At 35.4% G+C, this 24,999-nt stretch overlaps 1 protein-coding gene across 2 annotated transcripts in view; it reads right to left on the reverse strand.

The window, feature by feature from the left end:
* Positions 1 to 859: 859 nt before the first annotated feature.
* The window catches only part of LOC133522081 (protein eva-1 homolog C-like), a 73,687-nt gene continuing 49,547 nt past the window's right edge, over positions 860 to 24,999 (reverse strand). The window contains exons 5-8 of one of the 2 annotated variants that reach the window (XM_061857284.1): positions 17,451 to 17,594; positions 3,936 to 4,040; positions 3,072 to 3,215; positions 860 to 1,543 (exon numbers count right to left, since the gene is read on the reverse strand). In XM_061857284.1, coding sequence (XP_061713268.1) covers positions 1,041 to 1,543; positions 3,072 to 3,215; positions 3,936 to 4,040; positions 17,451 to 17,594 — 896 coding nt within the window. In that variant the 3' untranslated portion in view covers positions 860 to 1,040. The remainder of the gene's footprint in view (positions 1,544 to 3,071; positions 3,216 to 3,935; positions 4,041 to 17,450; positions 17,595 to 24,999) is intronic. The other variant, XM_061857285.1, reaches the window with a different exon arrangement.

Consider the following 24,999-nt stretch of genomic DNA (forward strand, 5'->3'; position numbering starts at 1 on the left):
GTAATATCCATTTATTACAAAATCATTCGTTTATTAAATATATGGTCACTCATGTATTTTAAGTCGAAAATATGAAGAAAAGAAAAGAAGTTAAATGCAAATGTCTGAATCTCACGGAAATTTTGTTATTAGAAGAAGTAGATTACAGGACGCGAAGGCGTTTTTTGATTAATGCTTGATTTCATCAATCAATACTCAAATATTCCAGCAAATATATAAATATTTAGAGTATTAGGAAATAGTTCTTAAAATAACAGATGTGTAAATTGTGACAAAACGACGTGCCCCGCATTTGAGTCACTGACAGTGTCAAAACTGACATATATGCTATCGAGAACGTAATTTACTTTATTTATATCGCGCTCGCACTTATATGCGAGTACGAGCGAGATGCATAGAAAGTAAGTTACCTTCTCGATAGCGTTTATGTCAGTGCCGAACTGTTGGCAGCCACACTAAATCATTATGTCGCTGCTCATCCGCGTACATTACGCGGTAAAGCCCGATTTACACATTGATAAGTGTTAAGTGCGAGTTCATACATTTACTACTTGAGTACTCACACTTAACACTAAACAATGTGTAAATCGGGCATTACTCCTGCTAAAAGTTGAACAGACAGTCAGTAGCTAAAAGTTTTAGAGAAGTATTTCTTTATAATACACGTATTTATTCGGTCTATTCCTATTTAGAGATTTACAGAACTATTTTATTTTACATTAAAAACAATTTTAATTGCCATTAAGAGACAGTTTTTATCACGATGGACGATAATTCTAGCTTAAAAATACTAGGACTAGCCATAAATTCTTTTTTTCTTGTAAAGAGCGAATAATGTTGTCAATAATAAACACAACACAAAACACATGAGATTATCGCTAGAAATTACAATAGAATATTATATAGGGTGGTTTTTGGTGCAAAATTAAAACAATTACCATAACAAAACCTCTTATATAACATTATCTGACAAAACATTTACAATCTCCCTAAAAACAGTAAGTTCTAGACTCGTCATCGATCGCCTTATCATCACGTCGTCAGCCGTAATAATATTGAGAATTTGAAAACCTATTCAAACTTTTTGGACTAACTACTACCTCGTGATCCATTTCTACATCTTCTTTTTCCCTACTTGCTTCTCTACTGAGCCTCCCAGCCGCAACTTCTCTGTACTGCGGAGGGACGTAATCTAAATTACCGTACATACTGGCGCCGGCACAGGGGTATATGGTTGATAAGGGTCTCATAGCGCGTAACGTCCCTTTACTGCCAGGCACGTCCCTATATAATATCATGTCCGGATGTACGGGGTCGTAGAAAGTGCCCGACATGTGCGTGACGTCAATGTCATTGTCGATGTCTGAGACGGCATCGTTGAACACGTTGGGTGTTTCGGCTATGAACATGTCGCCGTTTTTGGAGTTTCTCGTATTTTTTCTTATAATATAGCAGCGTACTGCGATGAGCAGGACGATAAAGATGATGAAGAGTAGAACGCTTATGCCAACATAAATTGCGATATTTCGTGATGTCGGTGACCCTGTAAAGAAATACAGCTCTTAATTGTTTGATTTATCTATTTTCTAATATAATGTATAACTTTACATGATATAAATAACATATTCTTCATGATATAAATAAGACTATCCATGTAATCAAGTTAGAAATTGTGCGTCAATTAAGTTTCCTTAAATACAGAGAAAAAATCTATAACTTAAGTAGTTAGTTTTTCAAAAGATAAATCTGTCCTATTTATGAGAGTTTTTCCTTGGACTAATAAAGTTTTTCAATGAATTGCTAATAACAAATATGAGTTGGTTTTCACTGAAAAGTAATCATTACTTACAGAAAAAATAAGTAAAAGAAATATCCTATACATAATTTACGGAAGTGATCGGGATATGGACATCAGGATTTAAGCGACAGAGATTCATTTAACATTTTTGTATTTACTAATGATATCTTCTTGAAAATTTATGTATGCACCTATTTTATACGAGTATTAAAGTTTATTTTATTAATATATATTAGATATAAAAAAATTGTTATATTATTTTATAGTTCAAATTAGTTACACAGCGTTACAGTAGGTATTACAGTGGAACCGCGATAGCACAGATTTCAAGGAACATCCCAAAAACTTCGTGTTGGCTGGTTTTCGAGTAGGTAATAGAAGACACCGAAGTAGGGAGGATGTTTAACGTTTTTGTTCGTCTTAAAGAGGTTTCAAGTTACAGAGGTAAGACGTATGAAAAATTCGTACAGCGAGGATTTTGTTTTATCGAGGTTTGAGTTATCGAGATTCCTATTACCAAGGCACTGCGAAACTACATAACAAATGAAAAAACAAAGAATCAAAATATTTAAACAAAACATATTAGCTATTCCGCAAACTTACTAAACTTATATAATTAAACTAGGTTAGCTTCAAACTTTAAGATAAATTTACACTTAAGGCGCGGTACCTAAGTATATAGTAAAATGCGCTAATTTTAAATCGATATTTACAGGCTTATACTAAGAATATAGTCAAGTGAGTGGTAGATAGTTTGGCTTACGGATTTGCCAAGAAGGCAATCAACAGAGAAGAATGGCATCGTGTTATGAAGTTCATTACCAAGCACTAAAATGATGGAAACGACCACTTCTGCCAAGAGTCGTCTTTGTTTACTGTCTAGTTATCCTATAACTCTATAACGTTAAGATGATAGTAGAAGACAGCTTCGCCATCTGGATATTGGCTATATGGAAAATAATTTTACTCAATTATAAGCCATGGCTAAGGGGCTTTCGTTTGTATTTTTTAGATTTTCTGATTCTTTTCTATTATGTTAATATCCAGAGATGAAAATGGGACTTCGTGTTTATGGAGAAGCGGTCACATGACTTCGTCCCCTTTCTTCTTTATAATTATAAAGTTATCGTAATGTTGAATATACCATACGCTAGATGAAAAAAATCTAGGTTTAACTGCATTTTAAAATCAATTTCGCCATTTCATCTCTCACGCCCTTTGAGTTTACGGTAGGTTAGTCGATAAAATATGATTATCTTAACTTCCCAATTACCTGTATTGACTATTGCAGTCTCTTCATGTTTTGTAGCAACTGGATCGGTAGTAGTCGTAGCTGGCGTGCTGATGACCCACGGCGGCTGGACGGCTGGGTTCACCATGGGAGTCGCGTTTACCTCATTCCATCTTTCAGAGTTCACTAAATCAAACCATACAAATTTAGCATCTGAAACATTAACATGCGTCTTTTTTGTCGCATAAATAGTGTTAAGTTTTAATTTTATAAAATGGATATGTATGTTAGTTTATAAGCTATTTGTAATATGAGCGTTGCTGTCTGAATCAAATTTTAAATAAATAAAATGAATAAATAAATAAAAGCAGCTTAAGATTAGGTAAGAATGCTGAGATAAATATTCACTTAAGTGATAGAGACAAATAGATAGAGACAGATAGAAAACATATATTAAAGAACAATATAGGTACAAAATGCGAAAATATAGAAATAAGATTAAAAAAATCAACTAAGTACTTCGTGCCATACCAAGCACAAGGTTACTACAAACGTTCACCAGAAAACAAATTAAAATTGACACAAAAACACAGACAACGGTAGCGGCATGAAGACGAGACGACGCGGACACGGTGAGGGCTTCGGAACGGTTGTATAATTCCAGAGTGTCGGAATTCGGTTCAACTGAAAAGCAGGCAAAATAAGAGACTAAAAAAACAAAGTAAGAAAGAAAAGAAGAATATAAATGAAGCAAATACAGACACACACACACACACACACATACACACACACACACACACACACACACACACACACACACACACACACACACGAAATCATTTTGAATAAAATGAAATAATGTACCTAATATGATACAAAAACAGTCGCATATCGGTACAGACATACCTGTATTATCGTATAACTCGGAAGCGGCTGAATTCAGAACCCCATTCATGGTCTCGTCCGTCTCTCGAGCGGACTCATACTGCTCTGTGAGAACGCCCAGAGGCACTGCAACAACAAATAGGAGGAAAATGTTTTCAATGGGACTTAAACCTTTCACTTCGCTAACCAAAAGGCGCGTCCGTCCGGGAAGATGCGGAAGCTATGGAGGTTTTTGTACTGGGTTCCTCGTTATATATATATAGACAGGTCAAAATTATTGATGATAGGATTTATCTGATTTTTAACTGGGAAGGTAATTAATCCACTAAGTAGTAAACCAGATAAATAGAAACCATTAATATACCTATAATTTAATAATGTTCTTTGGCTTAATGACCAATGTCACCTTCTAAATAACTGCTAAAGGAAATAAAAAAAATCGTAGAGGGCGTGTGTGGTTTAAACTTGAAGCTGCAGGACCCAACGCTCTTCGAACAGAGCTATATTTATGGGGTTTACTTAGGTACATACAAAACATTCAGCGTGGTCCTACGCTATAAGTCAGGCTCTGACATTGTCCTAACAGCGAGCTGTAAGCTGTAGTTGTAGTAGCTTGTAAGTTTGGCGAACCTAACATAAGTTTAAGATGTAATATACTATTTTTGAAAATAAATTTAAAAAAAAAGCGACTAATGTTAATCGTGACTCTACATAGCGATTATTTAAGAAGGCAGCATAGTTGAATTTTGAAATCTTTGTCTTGCTTGGGTCTCAATAGGTGCATTATTTTGCTACCCAGATAATCACACACATGTTCACCATACCAAAATCTAATCTAAATGATTACTATGAAATTGTTAGGTACTTATCATTAAAAACTATCTCTCTAAAGTCCAACGTATCAAAATAACGAGAGAAAACCCATTAAATTACTTTGCACCCTAGAGGACAAAATGCAAATCTGGTTTCAAATAATAATAGGGTTGTACCGCTGAGGACGTCGCTGGCACACTTACAAGTAACTACTGACAAAACCAATTTTTGCAGCAAATGTGCAGCCAAACCATCGTCGGTGTAGGTCAGCAGCACTCCTCCGACATAAGTAACTGTAAATTATGGCCACAGGCGGTCCGGCTAGTTCGTCGCACTTAGCGTCGAGTTCTGTGCACCGCCCGGCTTCAAATTAATTATTTCAGATTATTGAATTAAGTAAACAAATCAGTGAAGTCCTTATTTAAGTTAAATGATAATTTTATATGACATGGCTATTAACTAATAATACATTATTCCATGAAATGTAAATGACCGTTAGTTACTTATTACTAACTAGCTATTGCCCGCGACTTCGTAAGTTCGTACGCGTAAATTTGTATGTAGATGGTTATATATTCTTCATGAGCGTAGAACATTATGCAGCAAAAGATTGCAGTAAGGACGGTTAATCATTTCTTACTAATTATACAATGCATGAGATTTGTCTGTCCCATCCCAACCAACGAAGTTTCTAGATCCTAACTAAAAAAATCTCTCGATGTAATCCCTGTCAACTCCTTTGATAATTTTGAAGCCCACTATTAAAAAAAAACTTCTCTCCCGATGCAAATTTTCAACCCTTTTTCATAGATTTTGGGGATTAATACAAACTTTCAACCCATTTTAACTCCCTTAGGGAATAAATTTCTAAACACGCTGAAATCACTTTTCTTGTTAGGGTTCCGTACCTCGAAAGAAAAAAAAGGAACCCTTATAGGATCACTTTGTTGTCCGTCCGTCCGTCCGTCTGACTGTCAAGACCCCTTTTCTCAGGAACGCGTAGAGCGATCAAGCTGGAATATATATCAAATACTCAGGTCTACTGTCCATTGGAGCTGGAATAAAATCAAACTTCTAAGCCAACGCAATCAAAAGATACAGCCGTTTAGGCCGCAAATTTCCGCAAATTTTCGACACTTTCAAGGAAATCAAAACCTACAGGGTACTTCCATGAACTCAGAATCTTAAAATTTGAGACACAGATAAAGGAAAAATTGCGAAAACCGTAAACTTTTAGTTACATCATATAATAAAAATATTTTTAATAGTTGATATGACTCGATTGTCGTGATGGGTGAACTTTTACTTATATACCTACAGGTTTGTACGGAACCCTCCCCTAGAGTCCGACTCGCACTTGGCTGGTTTTTTTCGAATTGTGTCTTTTCAATACATTTTAAGTTCACTATACACAAAAAAAATCGTTTCCGATGAAAACTTTCAACCCCTTTTCACAAACTTAGGGTATGAATTTTCAATAACGCTGAAAACAATTTTCTTCTATTTTAATATAATACCTTTTTACATAGTTTCAAGTTCCTAGCTCAAAATTAAACTTGAAGCCCATACATACATTCACCCCCTTTTTAACCCCCTTAGGGGTTGAATTTTCAAAAACGTCGAAATCACTTTTTTTTGTAATCGGCTAGCCTGCCTTTCTAAGAAGTTTCAAAGTATTTGTAACGGATTCAAACTTTCAACCCCTTTTTAACCCAGTTAGAGGATGAATCTTTAAAAACGCTGAAATTGTTTTTCTTGTATTTTAATAATATTCAAATGCCCAAAGTTACAAGTTCGGTACTCGAAAAACATTGTGATTTCCATACAAACTTTCAATCCCTTTTTCACCACCTCGAGAGATGAATTTTCAAAAACGCTGAAATCATTTTTCTTCTCTTTTAATAAAATACTTTTCTACGAAGTTTCAAGTTCCTCACTTGAAATAAAATTTTAACCTAATACGAACTTTCAACCCCATTTTAACCCTTTTAGGGGATAAATAAATATAAATAAATAAATAAATATTATAGCACATTACACAAATTGACTAAGTCCCACAATAAGCTCAATAAGGCTTGTGTTGGGGGAACTTACTTAGACAAAGATATATATAATATATAAATATTTTATAAATACTTAAATACATAGAAAACACCCATGACTCAGGAACAAATATCCATGTTCATCACACGAATAAATGCCCTTACCAGGATTTGAACCCGGGACCATCGGCTTCATAGGCAGGGTCACTACCCACAAGGCCAGACCGGTCGTCAATAAAAAAACGCTGAAATAAGTTTTTCTCCTGTTTATTATATTACCTTTTTAAGAAGTTTCAAGTTCCTTACTTATTATAAAATTTGAACCCCCAGACAAACTTTCATCCCCTTTTAACCCCCTTAGGGGTGATATTTTTAATAACGTTCAGTCAATGTTATTTTGTTATCTTATATTATGCCTTTATAAGCAGTTTCAAAGAATTTCTAATGTACTCAAACATTCAACCCTTTTTTAAGCCTGTTAGGGGATGATTTTTAAAACCACTGTAATTACTTTTCTTGTGTTTTAATAATATCCTCATGTACAAAGTTTCAAGTCCCGCACTTATAAAAAAATTTAATGTCCATACAAACGTTCAACCCCTTTGTCACTACCTTAGGGGATAAATTTGCAAAATTGCTGAAATCTTCTTGTATTCTAATAGTATATATTTTTACGAAGTTCGAATTCCTAGCTTAAAATAAAACTTGAACCCCATACAAATTTTCATCTCCTTTTTACCCCCATTAGGGGATCAATTTTGAAAAACCCCTTCTTAGTGGATACTAACGTTGTGAAAAATTCAGATCTCTATTCAGTCACTTAAATCAACGCCCAGCCCAAACCGTTGGAAATAGAGATCTGAATTATATAGATTATTATGTAGAATTCTTCGGGCATAACTATTTTGAAGTTACATTTGTATTGGCCACGATTCAAGGAAGTAAATTATACAGGGTGATTCAGGAGACGTGAGCAGGATCAAGCTTGAGCATTCAGTAAGTTATAAGCAACTGTTTCGTAGCAGTATTTGTGAGAATAACGTTCTTTTATTTTTTACTGTTCAAAAAAAAATGTTTTAATTTATTTACGCCATGTATGGTCACCCTCTTTGTTTTATCCGTAACAAGTGACAAATTGAATGTCACCGAAGCCTGGTTACTTTTGAAAAATCGTATCTCATTCAAGTGTGACATTTTGTTTTCTTCATAATCAAAGTGCTGTCATAACGGTTAAAGAGGTTTTATCTTTCATAATTAAGTGTTGTGTGTGTTGTGTGTTGTGTTGTGTTGTGTTGTGTGTTGTGTCCATGATTGTAGATTATCAAATTTGTCCTTCCCAAAAAGTTAAATAACAGAAATAAACCGAGATTGTTTTACTTAAATATGATGATGAACGGTTCATTAACATTTACTGATTGTGTAGGCTTAGTCCTGCTCACGTCTCATGAATCACCCTGTAGGTATTTTTATCATCACCGAAAAACAGAAAATAACAATAAGATTTCTTTAATCGCCTTTCCAACCCATATTTTGAGTTTATTTTAGGGAACATTCCGTTTCTCACAACTCAGCATACATATATTATCTTCCAAAATATTTCTCAGCAAACATAAAAACTTAAATATCTTAAAAACGGAAAAGAAAAGCAAAACTTGCGCTCGTAAAACATCCAGCTATTGTGTACCAACAACTCGAAAGATGCAAACAGAATGTGTTACTTACTGAGTTAGTTTCAAAGAAGTTGAGCTAGGTATTTGAAAACAACCACGCTTCCTTACCACTTTTCGTACTAACAATCCAGAAAACACACACACACATACGAGTATGTACGCTACACAGATAGGTCAGTCTCAAAACAATTACGCCTGTTTCCTCTTGATATTCCAATATACATATTCTTCATAGTTGTTTGAAATAGGTGGCATAGGTAGTTATTTATTTGGAATATTTTTAAAACAAAATGTTTCAGTGGATAACACTGACCCAAAGTAGAGTCGGACTAAGATAACAAAGTGTAAGAATGTCATCTCTATTGTCAAATTCCTGTGAAATTATGTCGTTTATAATGACGCTCTCTCACTTTGTTCTATTGAAATCAGAGCAAAATTAGCTTTTACGGACTTCATTATAGTTTTCTACGAGAGTGACGTATCTGTTTCAGTATCATCTGTAAAAAGTATGAAGTAGGTCAAATATGCATACTTTTTGCCAAAGAAAACAAAGAAACTAAGTAAAAAATGTTACGTTGAGTTCGTAAATTACTGACATGGCGACTTTTACGTTTTGATCACTCTTGCGTTCTGGATAGAATGGTAAAAGAAAGACAAGTGTCTTTGTCGGATAAAGGATAAGGTTATAGCACACGTTCGTCCAGCTTGGACGCTGTGAACCATCCATCAAAGTCACGTTTTTTGAAACTGACCTTGCCACTCACTTGCGGATCGCTGAAATCGTCAGATTATTGAAATGAACGATTTAACAAGTAATGAATCCACTAAATCTTATTCTGACGCTTTCGAGTATTTCTGATGATCGATTTTTTTAAATATTCTGACGAGCTATCTTGGATGTGCGGTTCTGTTTTAAGAACTCAAACATGGTGGAGGTACTCAAGGATGAAGGTAAGTATTCCCCTTATTTTAATCTGATGAGCTCGAGTAACTTCAGAAATCCCCTCTTAGGCTCCCCTAACATTAATAAAATAAGACAAATGGGATACGCAATTTATGAGCACTGGGGCCTACCGCGAAAACCAAAATTTGCAAATTGCGGGGATTTTTCTCTTTTACTCTCACTAAGACGTAATTAGAGTGACAGAGAAAAATGCCGCAATTGACGAACTTCGATTTTCGCGGTTATAGCCTTGATCACAGACATTTTTCAGAACTAGATACAGATATTGGGAAAAAAAATAGACCAAATTCATAACATGAATTGTCCACGTTTAAGCGGATGTCACACTGACGCCGCATTTCGTTGCGGCGTACGGAGCGACGAATTCGCGTGAAGCGATAACGCACAACCGTGAATTTTCTTCGTATCTTCGTCCGAAGTTGCGGTGCACGACGAACCGCGTTCATTTTCGAACGTCGGGGTGATCATTTGTTAGTACAATTGAAAAGGAATTTATTCAAAACACTGCGCCGAATTTTAGTTTGGGTTTTATATAATCAACTCAAAAAACGCAGAAGATACTGGGTACATCCCTATTTACAAGCCAGACGCATACATTAATCTTTTGTAAGAGATTTTGAAGATTTAAGGCAACACGAAGAATTTTTTTTGTAACTGCACCCGAATGTCCATTTTTTTCTTTTCTTATCATCTATCGAGTCATATAGGGGGTCGGTAAATATATTTACCACCTCCTCCCATTGTCTTGCTTTTTGCACACGATCACTGTACGCTTCACATTTCATATTCCAAATTACTGGACGGCTTTTAATTTCAAAAATAAACTTATCTATATCGAGAATATCGAGATCTATTCCGATCACGTCCTATTTGCACAAAAATCAGGACGGAATTGCGGAGTTCGGTGTGGCATACCCCCCATCTCGCACCGTATCGACGTCCGAAGGTGCGAACCGTCTTGCGGTTCACACCTTCGCACTGAGACGCGGAGCCACTGTGTTATATCATGCGGTTTTTGTATACAAATATAGATTCTGCAGTACTAAACTAAAAACCGCAGCACCGTACGTCGCTGCGAAGTGCGGAGCAGTGTGACATCTGCCTTAGTCTTATGCAGTTTTCATAGATATTACCACAGAATAAATAATAGTAAGTACCTATTAGAGAAAGACAGATGTTTGTTTGGATAAATAATTTCCATCAATAAATAAGTAAATTTATTTATTCTTTCAACCTTAGTGACATTAAAGTACAGGTAAAAGTGACAGGGATCTCATTATTCTTTTTTTGAACTTTTTAAGGGGAGACAGTGGTCATTTTTCCATACTAACGTTCTCAGCATTTTCGTCTCTGGATTTTGGCCCTAGATGAATACTTTTTGTTATATTTTATTTTAATATTAGGTACCAGTACCTCTGCCTGCACGTGTACATATAGTGTAGATATCATTATGGTGTCAAGCAGCCGTTCATATATTATCAATATTATCATTAAATGTAAATAGAATGTAAATAATATTTAGATGTTAAAGTAATAATTTTGCATGCCCATATTGTCAACGAGATGTGCTGAACGTATCAGGGGCGGCGGCGGCTCCATACAACTCGATTTCCACCGGCTTGCCTAAAATTTATTGCTACATAAACCAAACTTCTATATCATCATTAAAATTAAAATATATCCATAATGAAAACACTACGTATTACATTACCTTGGAATTGATAACACGATTTACAAAAGCACTAATCATAGCAGACGCGCGAAGTGAAGTTAAGCTTGACTATTCATTCATGCGCCACTACACAGATACGAAAACTCACGCACACGCTCATAAAGTTTGCTATAGAGAGTCCACGCGAATGAGCTTCAAAGCCACTCGGTCTTGTATCGGGTTATTAATTTCAATAAAAACCTTAAACGTAACAGTATAAGGTTTATATTGGAAAAATGCACGCACATATTCATAAAGTCCGCGAGTACTGAGGAGCCTACCGTGAACACCGTAATACGTAAATTACGGGTAACTTTCTCTTTTACTCCAATAGCGTAACTAGGGTACGCGGTAGGCCTTCTCTACACGGCCGCGATAACGTCAGTTATATTAACATGCTGCTTCATTTGAATTTAAACCTTAAATACAAACAGGTAAGATTTATATTGGAGTGTATTATTTCACAATTTTGAATGGAGTGGCGTTTGCCGCGCGAATGCTTAATATTGCCATACAAAAACTTTGAATTGAATAAATGGGTAAAATTGTACAGTATTTTGCTATCATCAATACCAATTTTTGTAAAAATTTAAAAAAAAAGATGAATTTTAATAGAAAAATCCAAGAATTTTATGTAGTCTCAAGTTTAATAATTTGATAAAGAACGTTTCTTCAAAGAAAGTGTTGTTTGTAGGTTTGTAGTAATAAGTTTTAGAATTTGTGTGTTTGTGAACACTCCCGTCCCGGTTGTTACCAAGGCTTGTTGTTATTATTAGTTTTAAATGTTTTTATGTGATTTTACTTAGTTTTGTGCACAAATTTATATATAAAGTTACTAAACCTATAAAGTTACTAAAATATTTTGTATTATACACTAACTGCAAAAGGCAGCGCCCAAGGACACACCTAGCGCAAGCTTGACTTTTGTCATGAAAAAAAGTACATAATGTTAAGGTGTTTTTTTTCGTTCCGAGTTGCCTAGCCAGAGTTTTCACGCGCCGCTACTGGAACGTATAGAAAATGTTACCATCTGCGGCGGTCAGCAAAATATTACCTGCGCGTGTCGATAGCATGGTAGAGATTATCGCGCGCGCGCGTGGGAACGGAAACTTTAGAGAAACGTGGTTGGGTGAGTAAAAGGTACCGATGACGGGTAGACTTAAACTGATTTATTCCGTATTGACTAAGTGTTTATATACAGTTGAGTGATCGTCATTTTACACCCTTAATCTACGCCATACAAACATTATCTGAATTAGATCAGCGCGTGCGAGAATCTCTACCATGCTATCGACACGCGCAGATAATATTTTGCTGACCGCCACACCATGTAATTTGTTGTACCACATTTCAAGCAAATAAATATATTTCTATTTCTACGTTTTGCTTTCTTTAATATTCTTGATTATATAAGAATTAGGTTACTTTAAAAATAGCTAAAAACGGCCAAATAAATGCGCCGTAAAAAGACACCTAGTAGTATACAAAATTGGCAACAACAAACGCAAAAATCAAAACAGTCAAACATATATTTTTTCTCATTCCCTTCCCAAAATTTCGTTACAATTAGTTAAGTTTTAGAGGAGGAAAATGACGAGAACGAAACCTCTATTTCTGAGATTTTACGCAGGATTTTTCGCCTAAGCTGCAGTTGTCCTTATCGCACTAATTTTAGGAGCCATCCCTGTCAGCACGACGGCGATATTTACCTAAAATTCTCAAATTTGAGAAAAGCCTCAGCAGGTATTTTCTCTTAATTCATTATTATAAATTGCTAACTGATGAATTCTTTATAAAAAATGAAAAGCTCTTAATTGCAGCTAATCACAATTTAAGAAGTAATTAACTGCTGCGCAAAATTTAACCCCTAGGGTAAATGTGCCAGTAAAATAAATTTCGGCCTCTAAATCCCGGTGAGAATTTCATCAAACTCGATTATTTATTTAACACTTTTTTGTCTGGAAGACATTGGCATTTTACCTCATTCTTCCCTTTGGAGCTGTATTATAACATAATAGAAAATTAATATGTAATAATCTTATGCAATATTAACCTAAATTAATCATAAATGGATCAGAAATTGGTATAAACCGAAATACATGTCAAATACGATAGAAAAAGTGACCAGCAAGGCCTTTTGTACCCAGAGCTAGGAAATCGGGATTTGAAAGAAGGCAGGTAGGTATTTGTCGTCTGTAGGTAGGGCCGATTTTGACCCTTTTACGTAGTTTGAAGTTCGTAGCTTAAAATAAAATTTGAACCCCGTACAAACTTTCAACCCCTCTTTAACCCTCTTGGAGATGAATTTTTTAAAACGCTGAAATGACTTTTCTTGAATTCTTATAATATGTTTTTATACAACTTTTCAAGTCCCGCACTCAAAAAATGTTTGATCTCCATACAAACTTTTAACCCCTTTTTCACCACCTTAGGGAATAAATTTTGAGAAACGCTAGAAATTAATAACTTGTTTTTAATGATTATTTTTTTATACCACGACGGTGGCAAACAAGCATACGGCCCGCCTAATAAAATATGTATACAATTTCAGGTTCCTAGCTTAAAATAAAACTTAAACCCCATCCAAACTTTTACCGCCTTTTTAACCCCCTTAGGGGTTGGATCTCTCAAAATCGCTTCTTATTTCTTGTACACATCACATCATAAATATATGTAATCTGATCTGCAAATTTCAATTTTCTAACATTTGTAGTTGCTCTGCGTTTATGAGTCAGTCAGTCAGTCAGGACACGTGCATTTATACATATTTAATTACATCAAACATTATACGTTTCGAACGCCTTGAAATTGATATTATACCAAAAGTTCGTATACAGTGTGTATATCTGATATATCCGCAAACATAAATTAAAAGACGTAGGTTTTAGTGCTATAAAACTATCAGAGCATAATCAATTTTTGATTTCTTTTTGAGCGGCAATGTAATTCGTACATCATAGTCAGTTGTGACACTTTTGATGTCACGTCACTAAATGCGACGTTTTTAGTTAAAACAAAGTGATATGTTGATGATTGCTTGCTGAATTATTTTACATGGAAAAATAAAAGTCATCTGTTTCTTATATAACGTATGAAATTGTATTAATTAAAGCTTAAACAAACTACCCTTTGGTTATGTGGTCGTATCAAAATACACGCTGCACGAGACGTAGAAGTAAAACATTGATTTTGCATTACCAATTTGAAGTCACCCGGTATTATTAACATTGAAGCCGAGTTTACTAAGAATCGGATATTAATATAATATCAAAGTTTCATATGAGAAAACCTTACGTCTGAAACCAATTTCTAAACTGTCACTCTTTTTCCCTACAAGAGAAAAATTCAATGTTAACACAACCGCATTGAATTTTCCTTGAAATCCCGATGGTTGTCGATGTGACACGTAAACACATAGCAGCTTAGCACTGCTGTATATATACGAAGAGTTTTCTAACAGTTTTAGTGTAAAGAATACTTACAATCCGATAAGGGACAACCCTTTGAGTTCCTAATACCAACATAGACTAAGTACAAACTTAGTACAAGTTTGTACTTAGTCTAAGTACTTAGTACACGTACTAAGTACGAGTACTTAATTTGTACTAAGTTAGTACAAACTAAGTACTCGTACATGTTAACTGATTGGACACTATATGTTAACTTTCAAATGTTCCAGTACATGTCAAGTTTTCTAGTCTATTCCAAAACAATTTCAATAAGTTTCTTGTCTTCAATGTAACTACTCGTAAAATTACCTACAATAACCTACCTACTTAACTTACATAAAGTAGCTTTCAATATCACAAGTAGTGTTAGTATTAGGAACTCAAGTCTTTGAAGACGAAATTTTAGACTCGACTCGTTTTTACGAAACTGTGCTAGAGTCAGACAAAGATAAGTTGGCAGGCGATATTGATAGCCATGCCTGAGCAAGTGTTAAGTTAACGTCATAATTTCATAGAAGTTTTTCATTTAAAATAACACTTGCACTGGCTGGGCTGCCAAAAACGCTACCAACTTATCTTGGTTTGACTCTATAAAAACTTTCGATTTTTTTTAGGTCTTGACTCGAGTGTTTTATTTACTATTTTTTAGGCGTAATTCAAACTCGAGTCTCCGATAAAGACTCCGTTAATAATTTTGTATGTTTTATGTAAATACTAGTACCATTAAAAAAATAAGCGTAATTTTATAGTACCTGTAATTCAATTTTAGGTTATAATGTATAATGCTGCATATTATTATTTTTTGGAAATAAAAAAAAACTCTGTAATGGACTCAAATCTCTGCAAAAGACTAGACTGCTTATTCCTTACATCAGTTTTCTTACCCAAACGCTTATATTTTCGTAGTTGACATGTAGCGGCAAGTAGCGCATTTATCAGTACTGCTACTTAACAATAGATATCACGACGAACGATGAGTCTACTGCTCAACAATTTTCAACCCCTTTTTGACCACCTTGAGAGATGAATTTTCAAAAACGCTGAAATCAGTTTTTTTCTCTTTTAATAAAATACCTTTTTACGAAGTTTCAAGTTCTTCGCTTAAAATAAAATTTGAACCTAATACAAACTTTCAACCCCATTTAAACCCTTTTAGGGGATGAATTTAAAAAAACGTTGAAATAAGTTTTTCCCATTTATTATATATAATACGTTTATATAAGTTATATTTTAATTTTGTTTCCATTTTTGTAATTAGCGTCCCACAAAACCATAAAAACGATACCCATATTGATATTTTGAGATTTCAACCCCATTACACCCTCACCAGGGGGATGATTGTTCAGTTCGGCTACGTTATATTTTAATGTTCATGCCATTTTTGTAATTTGTAAATATCAACCCTATTGGGGACTTTTCCCCCTCTTAAGGGGTTGAATTTTCAAAAAACCTGAAACAAGTGTTTACTCATTTATCTTTAGGAATACTCCTGTAAGATTTGGAATAAAATAGTCTAACTAATCTTGTTTCCCCATACAAACTTTGGACCCCTATTTCATCCCTTTACGGAATTTTGATAAATCCTTTCTTAGTGGACCCTATGACCTTATAAGGAACCTACTTGCCAAATTTGGACTTTCTAGTCCCATCGGTTTGGGCTGTGCGTTGATTTAAATCAGTCAGTTAGGTCTTTCACGTTTATATATGTATATATAGAAGATTTAAGCTAGTAATAGTAATCCTCTGTATATATCCATTATTATGTATAATGTTATTGCAAATAAAATGTTAATAGAGTTTTATATATTATTAACAAGATTCATAAATTATAAATAAAAATATTATGCAGTAATATATCAAAGTCATTCCAGCATCGAGAGTGATTTCATTATTCATACCTATGCAAGTAGTATCATACCTATGCAGATAACACATCTTTCTATATTCAAGAATCAAGAAATATTTTTTCTGAATTTTATAGCAAAATAAACTCTTAATAACACGGATAAAAAGCAAGCCACGTGAAGAATATTGAAAAATAATCTTTTTTTAATCGTAATCTTTTTTGCTGTAATGTAATTACTGTAATGTTGGTCTGGAGTTTGTATAGGTAAATATTCAATTCAGTTCTGTAAGGTACCATTTTCTAAGAGGTTCAAGAGTGATATTGTTACATTAAGTATTTCAGTATCTATCTTTATTTTCCAATCTATGACAATATTTTAGAAATATTCGAATCAATAATCAAGGGTTGAAATAATCATATTTGTATGACCGAATCCAACCTATTAGTAAGCAGATTTTGCTGGACCCGGGTATATCCTTAAACTACGTTCAAAATAGAGGTATGGGCACAGTGAATGTTATGTTGTTTTGTGTGGTAGGGTATAGCATGGCGGATGTCATTCCTGATCTAGAGCAGAGCCCAAGTGGGGGTAGTACCTGTACCTTACAGAAAACACTAACACTAGACCCTATTCATAGTGTTGTGTTCCTGCCGGTGAGTAAGGTTACCAGAGCTCAACAAGGGTGCGGAGTGTTAGGGTCGGCTTTGGAGTTGCAGGTGTCCATAGGCTGCGGAGACTGCTTACCATCACGCGGGCTGTATGCTTGTTGGCCACCGACGTAGTGTTAAAAAAATTGTAGTTAAAAACCTAGTAGTCAAAAAAACTATTATTATTTATTTATATCGAAGAAAGTGCCACATCCACATGCGATAAATTTACCCTTAGTATGTGCCACCTATTTTTGGAAATTGAACAACAAAATATCAATTATAAAATGTTCTTACTACAACCAAATACCACTCTGAGCAGTAGGTATGTATTTCACCCATTTTTGGGAATTGAATATTAATAACACATTATAAATTACAAAATGTTCTTACCACAAGCAAAAACAACTTTGAGGTACATCCTGTTGGTGCGGTTGCATGGATTCCCAAAGATTGTTCTAGAAGCCAACACCTCGCACCTTCTCTTCCCGTGGCAACTTTGCATCACTTTGCTGCCTGCTATTAGCGCCTTGCAATCTGTGTCAGAAAATGCTTTGATTAGATGTTTAAATATACAAGTATGATAGTACCTACCTACATATTGGGGATAGACCCATTGATGACCCATTGCAACCGCTTATCCGGGTCGTTATAGGTACTACTTTTTAAAGAAATGCCTTTAAAAAAATGTAGGTACTTATTTGACATACCTACATTATTCCTATGCTAATTACTGCAACATCTTATCGCGGAGGAACATGAACAGGATGATTTTGATTATTTACATTTAGTGTTTATTGCGCACTTTTTGTTCTAATTTAATTAAGTCCCAGTCACTCCGTGATGATGGGCATTTGGAGCAATATCGAAATATCGTAAACTCATTGAAACAAATATACACACGTAATGAATACTGTCATCAAGAAATATAGCTGTGTAATATAATAATGTGCATGTAACGAAATGGAAGTACACATTAAAGGTACATGAATGAGAACCGGAACAAGTGCGCCAGCCATCAATCAGGTGAGGCGAGTCGCGTCGCGCGCACCTGACGCGAAACTAATAGCGCCGCTAAATTAAAAAGAACCCTGTAGTAGGAGCAAAATACGGGGGGTTAACCACCTGCCAAGTATAAGGAGTATAAAGTATTATTTATCTAACAATAAAATAAATAAATAAGGTCACAAGGATAATATAAATTTTTATTTGTGTTAAAAAATTAAGACAGTTATTCGCTAGGTTTTTAGTGTTTTTACCGTTAATAGTAACTATCCATAATATGGTTATCACATTAAAGAGATTTGTGCATCCGATTAAGAGACTCACAAATTGCTTAATTCTCACCATCTTAAGGAAAAAAAATAGTTAAAAGGTCCATAATGTCAACTGAATACACATATATATCCTGCGTGTACATATTGCTGTCACTTCGACGACCACGTTCCGTTAGACGCTAGACCACCATTCGTGTAATATTTAGCTCTCACTAGTCTAAATTGAGGGAAACATTGATCATCATCATCACTCCATGGACTCCTTTATCATGTAGTCAACATTGCTAAAGGCAACATTGCGATGGGAACAGCAGCTTCGTTACTGTCGCGACATTACTACTACCGCCTTGATGCGGAGCTGTCCCTGTCAATTTCCTTGATAAAATGAGTGATGGATTAAATGTTTTAATCGCGGCAGTAATGCGGCGGTGAACATCATACTGCGGCGACATAAACGCCGCAGCAATAATGGCGCAACAGTAATGGAGCTGCCCAGTAATGTTACCTTTAGGGTGAAGTCAAGCCGGGAAGGTATGCAAAAATAGGTGAGCTTAAGAAAACCGAAGCAGAGTTATAACAAAACAAGAGCAGCATGCGCAATTCCATAATCCCTGATTTCTGCAGACCAAAGAAGCCGCTTTGTTATTTTGGAAGCATCTGATATGAAAAATGAGAGAGACCGAGGGAAATTATAGATTGATCTTTGTTTTAACGTAGTATCTTTTGTTGATTTAATAATCACGATCAAGATTTTGATCTCTCAATCTAAAATAAAAGTAAGAGCATCACAGCAGCAGGAAAAGTGCGACGTCTCTATCAATCTCACTACTAAATTGAATGACGAAGTTAGCGGTTTCATCACGTAACCTTAAGTATTAACCTGCTAGCAAATTTCTAAAAAGATCTAAAGCAAAAAGGAGAACATGAATATGTAAAAAACATTCACATATATTTATATTACTTACATCACTGTACGTTCAGTACGAGTGAGTCTAAATCGAATGACTGGGGTTCAAAGCAAAATACAATGTGAATCATGAAAATGTTGGATACATGCTATATGCAAAGACAAAGTTTGCTCTCAACAGAACTTAAACGAGTAATATATGGGCCGAATTAATATGTCTCGTAGCAGTGAAATGCAGCTTTGCAACTAAAATACGGTCTGAGATATAACAGAGAGGAACATTTAAAGGAGTGTTCAGATCCGGCGCACAGAGCGTGTCTAGACACAATCAAGATTTACTATAGGGATGTTGATACTAGCAAATATGTTTCCGAAAAACTCTTCGATCGAACTTGGAAAATTTATTAAATCTAACTCAAGTCTAAAGTTAACCTAACGGATACATACAAGTACATTTTTAACTATCAAAGTATCTAATAAGGTTCCGTAGTTGCTCGTCCGTCGCAAAAGGTGGGCTTAAAACGGTTTTATTGTAGATTTCCGGCCATAAAAAAGGTATACAAGTAAAACAAAATGTCATTACGTTGTATTACTTAGAAAATGTATCTACTATATATGCAAAACGTGAAAATGTTGAAGCTGCAGCTGCATTACTGTTACGATATAACTGCTGCGGTATTGACACGGGCGCAGTCACTGGCAATTTCCTTAACAAAATGAGCGACGGATTGCACGTTCTAATCGAGGCAGGAATGCGGCTATGAACGTCACTATATGAAGGAAATTAATATGCCGCAGCGGTAATGCAGCTGCAGTTGCCATCTGAATTTCACCTCCGTGTTCAAAATAGTTTTTATGAGAAATTACTTTATACTTTTCAACTTTTTTTTTTACTTTTAGAGCGATTATTTTCAAAAACATTAAGTCATAAAATGATTTTACAAGACCACAAGAAGAAAAATAATATTTTTGTAAGATCTATCGGATGATACATGTAATAAATCGCAGAATTCGCGTCTTTTTGCAGAAGTCGCGAAGCGTCTGGTTCACGTAACTGGTAACCGAAGAGCTGGCGGCTTCCTCGCACAACGCATCAGAATTGCGATACAACGAGAAAATGCTGCCAGCATCCTTGGTACAATGCCTCAAGGGCCTATTTTAGATGTAAGCAAATTATAGTAATCCTCTGTAGATATCCATTACGTATATTGTTATTGTAAATAAAAAGTTTAAAATATATATAAAAAAAAAACTATGAAACTAGTTGACTACGGAAAATTAAATATATTAACTAAATCCAAGGCACCATCCCTATTTGATACGAGCGAACATTTTTATAAAACATTTTTCAAATTGATTCGCGACTTGTTTCTTCATTTCTGTAATAAACATTTCTATAATTAGGAATAAACTTTGCTATTTACAAGCCTTACCTAGTTAGTGAACGTATTAGGTAGGTATAACATTTATTTTTCACTCCAATTTGATAGACCAATGGTTTCGACAATATCAACCTACTTCACAAAATAATTTAGGCAAAATTAATTATACCTACTCATCTCATGTTTATTACTTTACAATGTGCCCAAACAACTCTAACTGAGATACATCGTTCCGTTAATTAAAATGTTTACAACGGTTCCACAATATTATTAAATTTCGCAATATTAAGGCGAAATCGCCTTTTCATACAAGTAGTCCTCATTTTACTCTCTGGATATTAACATTGTTGAAAATATTTCAGCACAATTTGTCAACCACAGCTACGTCCCTAAGTTTGTTTTCTTTTCGAAAATTTAATTATTATAACAATTAGGAGCATTCAAGAATTTGTATAGAATTTGGTTTTCGGTAATTTATAAAATATCGAAAAAATCGAAGAAAAGTCAAATGAAGCCATAGCTATGGTTAATATATATCAAATTATGTCAAAATATTTAGCTCTTAATGCTTCTCAGTTTGCCCTTGCAATCATTCCAAAGAGAAGGAGATGTGACCGAATTACGTGTTATAATAATGTAGAGTCACCTGCAATAATATTTACACAACGTAGGCCGCAAAAATATCTGAGACGATTTTATTTGTAGAACCATAACAGCTAGTCACATATTATTGCATGTGTACCTACACGGCGTTCTCCGATTATGAGTTGTTGCAGTCGAAGGACTCACACGTAATTCTTTTCTAATTGTTCCAGACTGTTTCATAGCAAAACTTACATACTATCTATACATATAATAAAGCTGAAGGGGGTCGAAAGTCTGTACATGGAAGATATTCGAAAAAAAGTAGGCTGGGGATACTAAGAATCGTTAACAGAATACGTCCAACAGTTTTTAGAATTTTTGTCTGTTTGTCTGTTTCTCTGTTTGTCTGTTTATTTAACCTCGCATCACGTGAAAACGGCTGAACGGTTTTTGATGCAAACTTTACTAATCTGTCGAGAAAATGCCCGGCCAAGTTATAGGCTATAAAAATTCAACCCCTAGAAGGGAGTTAGGGGGGTGTAGCCACTACACTCGATTGAGTTAAGTTTGCACCTGAATCATATGGATGATGTAAATCCGTCTAAGTGCCAAGCTATTGTTATAGGTAGTTCCAAACAGCTTACTAAACTAGACTTGGACGCACTTGCATCAGTAAACTTTAACGGCTCCCCAATAATATTTAGTCAACGTGTTAAAGACCTGGGTGTTCTTTTAGACAGTACCTTGAGTTGGAGAGCACAGGTTACTGAAATCAGTCGTAAGGTCATGGGCTCACTTCATTCTCTCAACAAAATGAAGCACTTCTTACCGATCAAAACTAAAGTTGCACTAATTAACACCCTTATACTGCCCATTATTGATTATGGTGATGTGTGTTATCCGGACTTAAACGAAGAGTTGCTCGATAAATTGGACCGCCTGCTTAATAACTGCATTCGCTTCGTTTTTTGCCTCCGCAAATATGATCACGTTTCTTCTTTTCGCGCACAACTTGGCTGGCTTCCCATTCGTCTACGACGCAATATTCGCTTGCTTTCCACTCTTTTTTCTGTGCTTAACGATCCACATACTCCTGAATACCTCAAATCCTTCTTTCAATATTATGGCGTTACCCGCGACCGTCAACTTCGCTCTTCTGGCAATATGTCTCTGTCCATCCCTCTTCACCGGACTGGGTTCATGTCAAATTCGTTCACCGTGCAGGTGGCGCGTCTTTGGAATGGACTTCCTTTTTACATCAAAAATGCGCCAAATAAGTTCGCTTTCAAAAAATCATTACGTGCTTTCTTTGCTAGCAGAATGAAAGATTCTTAATGTATTTATTTATTAGCTTCAGATGTTTCGTCTTTATATATATATATATTTATATATGTATGTGTGTATTATGTTTGTATGTATATGTTATTTTATGTATTTTTGCTTGATTTGTTTTGCTATTGTAATTGTAGCGGCGCTCTCAATCTCTCTGCTTAGCCTTAAGGTTGACTGGTAGAGAATGCCTTGTGGCATTAAGTCCGCCTTTTGTACTATAAGATTGTTTTCTTTTGTGCAATAAAGATTAAATAAATAAATAAATAAATATGGCGCTACTTAGGAAGGAGGTGTAAACTTTTACAACAAAAATGTGCTACGAGTATCGAGTACCCTGCTAAACTAACAGATATGGTGCTGATATTAAGCCACCGAGGAAGGATTTTGCCAAATTAACTCTAAAGTTAGAAGAGGCCCCCCTCTTCTACTACGGATATCAATTCAATTTCAATTGTGTTGATGTAATAATATAACGAAATTAAACGACAGTAAATTAATTGCCATACATTGCACAGTGCCATTATTTGGGGAACTGAGTAAACCGTTAGTAATCAAGTAAACTAATAATGTTTAAGAAAAAAAAACCGACTTCAATGAGGGAGACCGGTGAAAGAACGATTATTGTTGATTTTTGATTTCATACAATTAAATTAAAAAGACATGTTTTTTTTTGTCACTGCACCCACCTTGACACATTTCAGATTTGCCATATGGTTGACTGGTAAGATACCCGCAATAGGGTATTCGACTGCATTTAAGATAAATTATTTAACACCATGCATGAAATAAAGCACCAGATAATTATTAAAAAAACTAAATAGGATAGAAATATAAAAATGTGCCTTGAAAACCTAACTGCTTGACAAACATGCAAAGAGAACAAATTGCCAAACGTGAACTATGCATCGTTGAAGAGTTCCGTTCTGTTCATCATGAACAGTTCCACTTCATCAAATGTCACTTCTACAAATGTAAATACTTGATTTGTTGATGAAAATATAAAAATCACTATATGTATGCCTTTCACATTTGAAGAGTTCCCTCGATTCCTCATGAACCCCATCGTCAGAACTCAAACTTGACAAAAAATTGTCTTGAAAATCTAATTTACTTAACAAACACAGCGAAGAGGACAAATCGCCAAACGTGTACTATGTATCGTTGAAGAGTTGTTCCATTCCGATCATCATCAGCAGTTCCATTTCATCAAATGTCACTTTTTTAAATGTAAATGCTAGATTTGTTAAAGAAAATACAAAAATCATTATATGTATGACTTTCATATTTGAAGAGTTCCCTCGATTTTCCTCCTTTTAAAATCTGGAAGTCGGTTAAAAATGAGTTTACTCACATAGTTAAGTAGTGGCAAAATCAACACACATATCAACACGCGTATAACTGCATAATTATTTTAAAAAATATTTTCTCTGTCATGAATTATACCTAATCGTAATTTTATCGTATCCATATTCATACGTATCGTCTCTTTTAAGCACTTAATAATGGCTACGAAGGTGGGTACTATGAAAAAAAAATCTCTGATGTTTGCGGTGTAAATGTCAAACGATTTGTAACTCGCATTTTATACGCGTTAAAATGCCATAAGAACTAAAAACTGAAAATGCCTTCCCAAAAAAAAGCGAACCTTTCATGAAAGTCTCGCAACGCATTGAGGTTACGAAACTATAGCGACGATCGTGATTTTAGGCGTAGCCACAACTACCAGAGACGTTATGCAGGATCGTTCCATCCGTTGAAAACCTCATTCGTAGCGTGTACGGAGACCTGAGCCATTCTTGGGTTTGTGAGAGATCCATACTCACGCCCATAGAAGAACGGTCCATGCTCACGCAGAAAAATGAGCAATTCCATTAACAAAGGATGAAGGCAATGTCACAACATACCCGGTAGAGTTCCTTAGTTCCTTAGCTCATTGAGTGCTTTAGGACTCCCAGCACACACATTAACCTTGAAAGTTGGAGTTCCAATCATGCTTCTTCGGAATTTGTCGCCTCCGAAGTTATGCAACGGAACCCAACTAAAAGTAGTGCAGCTGTAGCGAAACCTCTTTGAGGCGCAGATCCTGACGGGGTGCGGCGCCGCAGAAGTCGTGTTCATCCCGCGCATCCCCCTCATCTTGAGCAATTTCCCGTTCCACTTCAAGCGCCTACAGTTCTCCGTGAGCGTCTGCTTCGCCATTATCATCAACAAGTCGCAGAGGCAGACGCTGCGCGCCGCTGGCGTGGACCTGCGCACGGGCTGCTTCTCGCACGGGCAGCTCTACGTGGCGTGCTCGCACGTTACCAGCCGCACGGAGCTATTCGTGCTGATGCCCGCCGGGGAGACTCACAATGTGGTGTACAAATAAATATTGTAAAATGTCAATGTTATGTAAATATACTATTACATACCTACTTATTAGTATGTAACTGTAGATATAATTATATGCATATATTTAG

Source organism: Cydia pomonella, chromosome 10, assembly GCF_033807575.1.
Source record: "Cydia pomonella isolate Wapato2018A chromosome 10, ilCydPomo1, whole genome shotgun sequence".
NCBI lineage: Eukaryota > Metazoa > Arthropoda > Insecta > Lepidoptera > Tortricidae > Cydia > Cydia pomonella.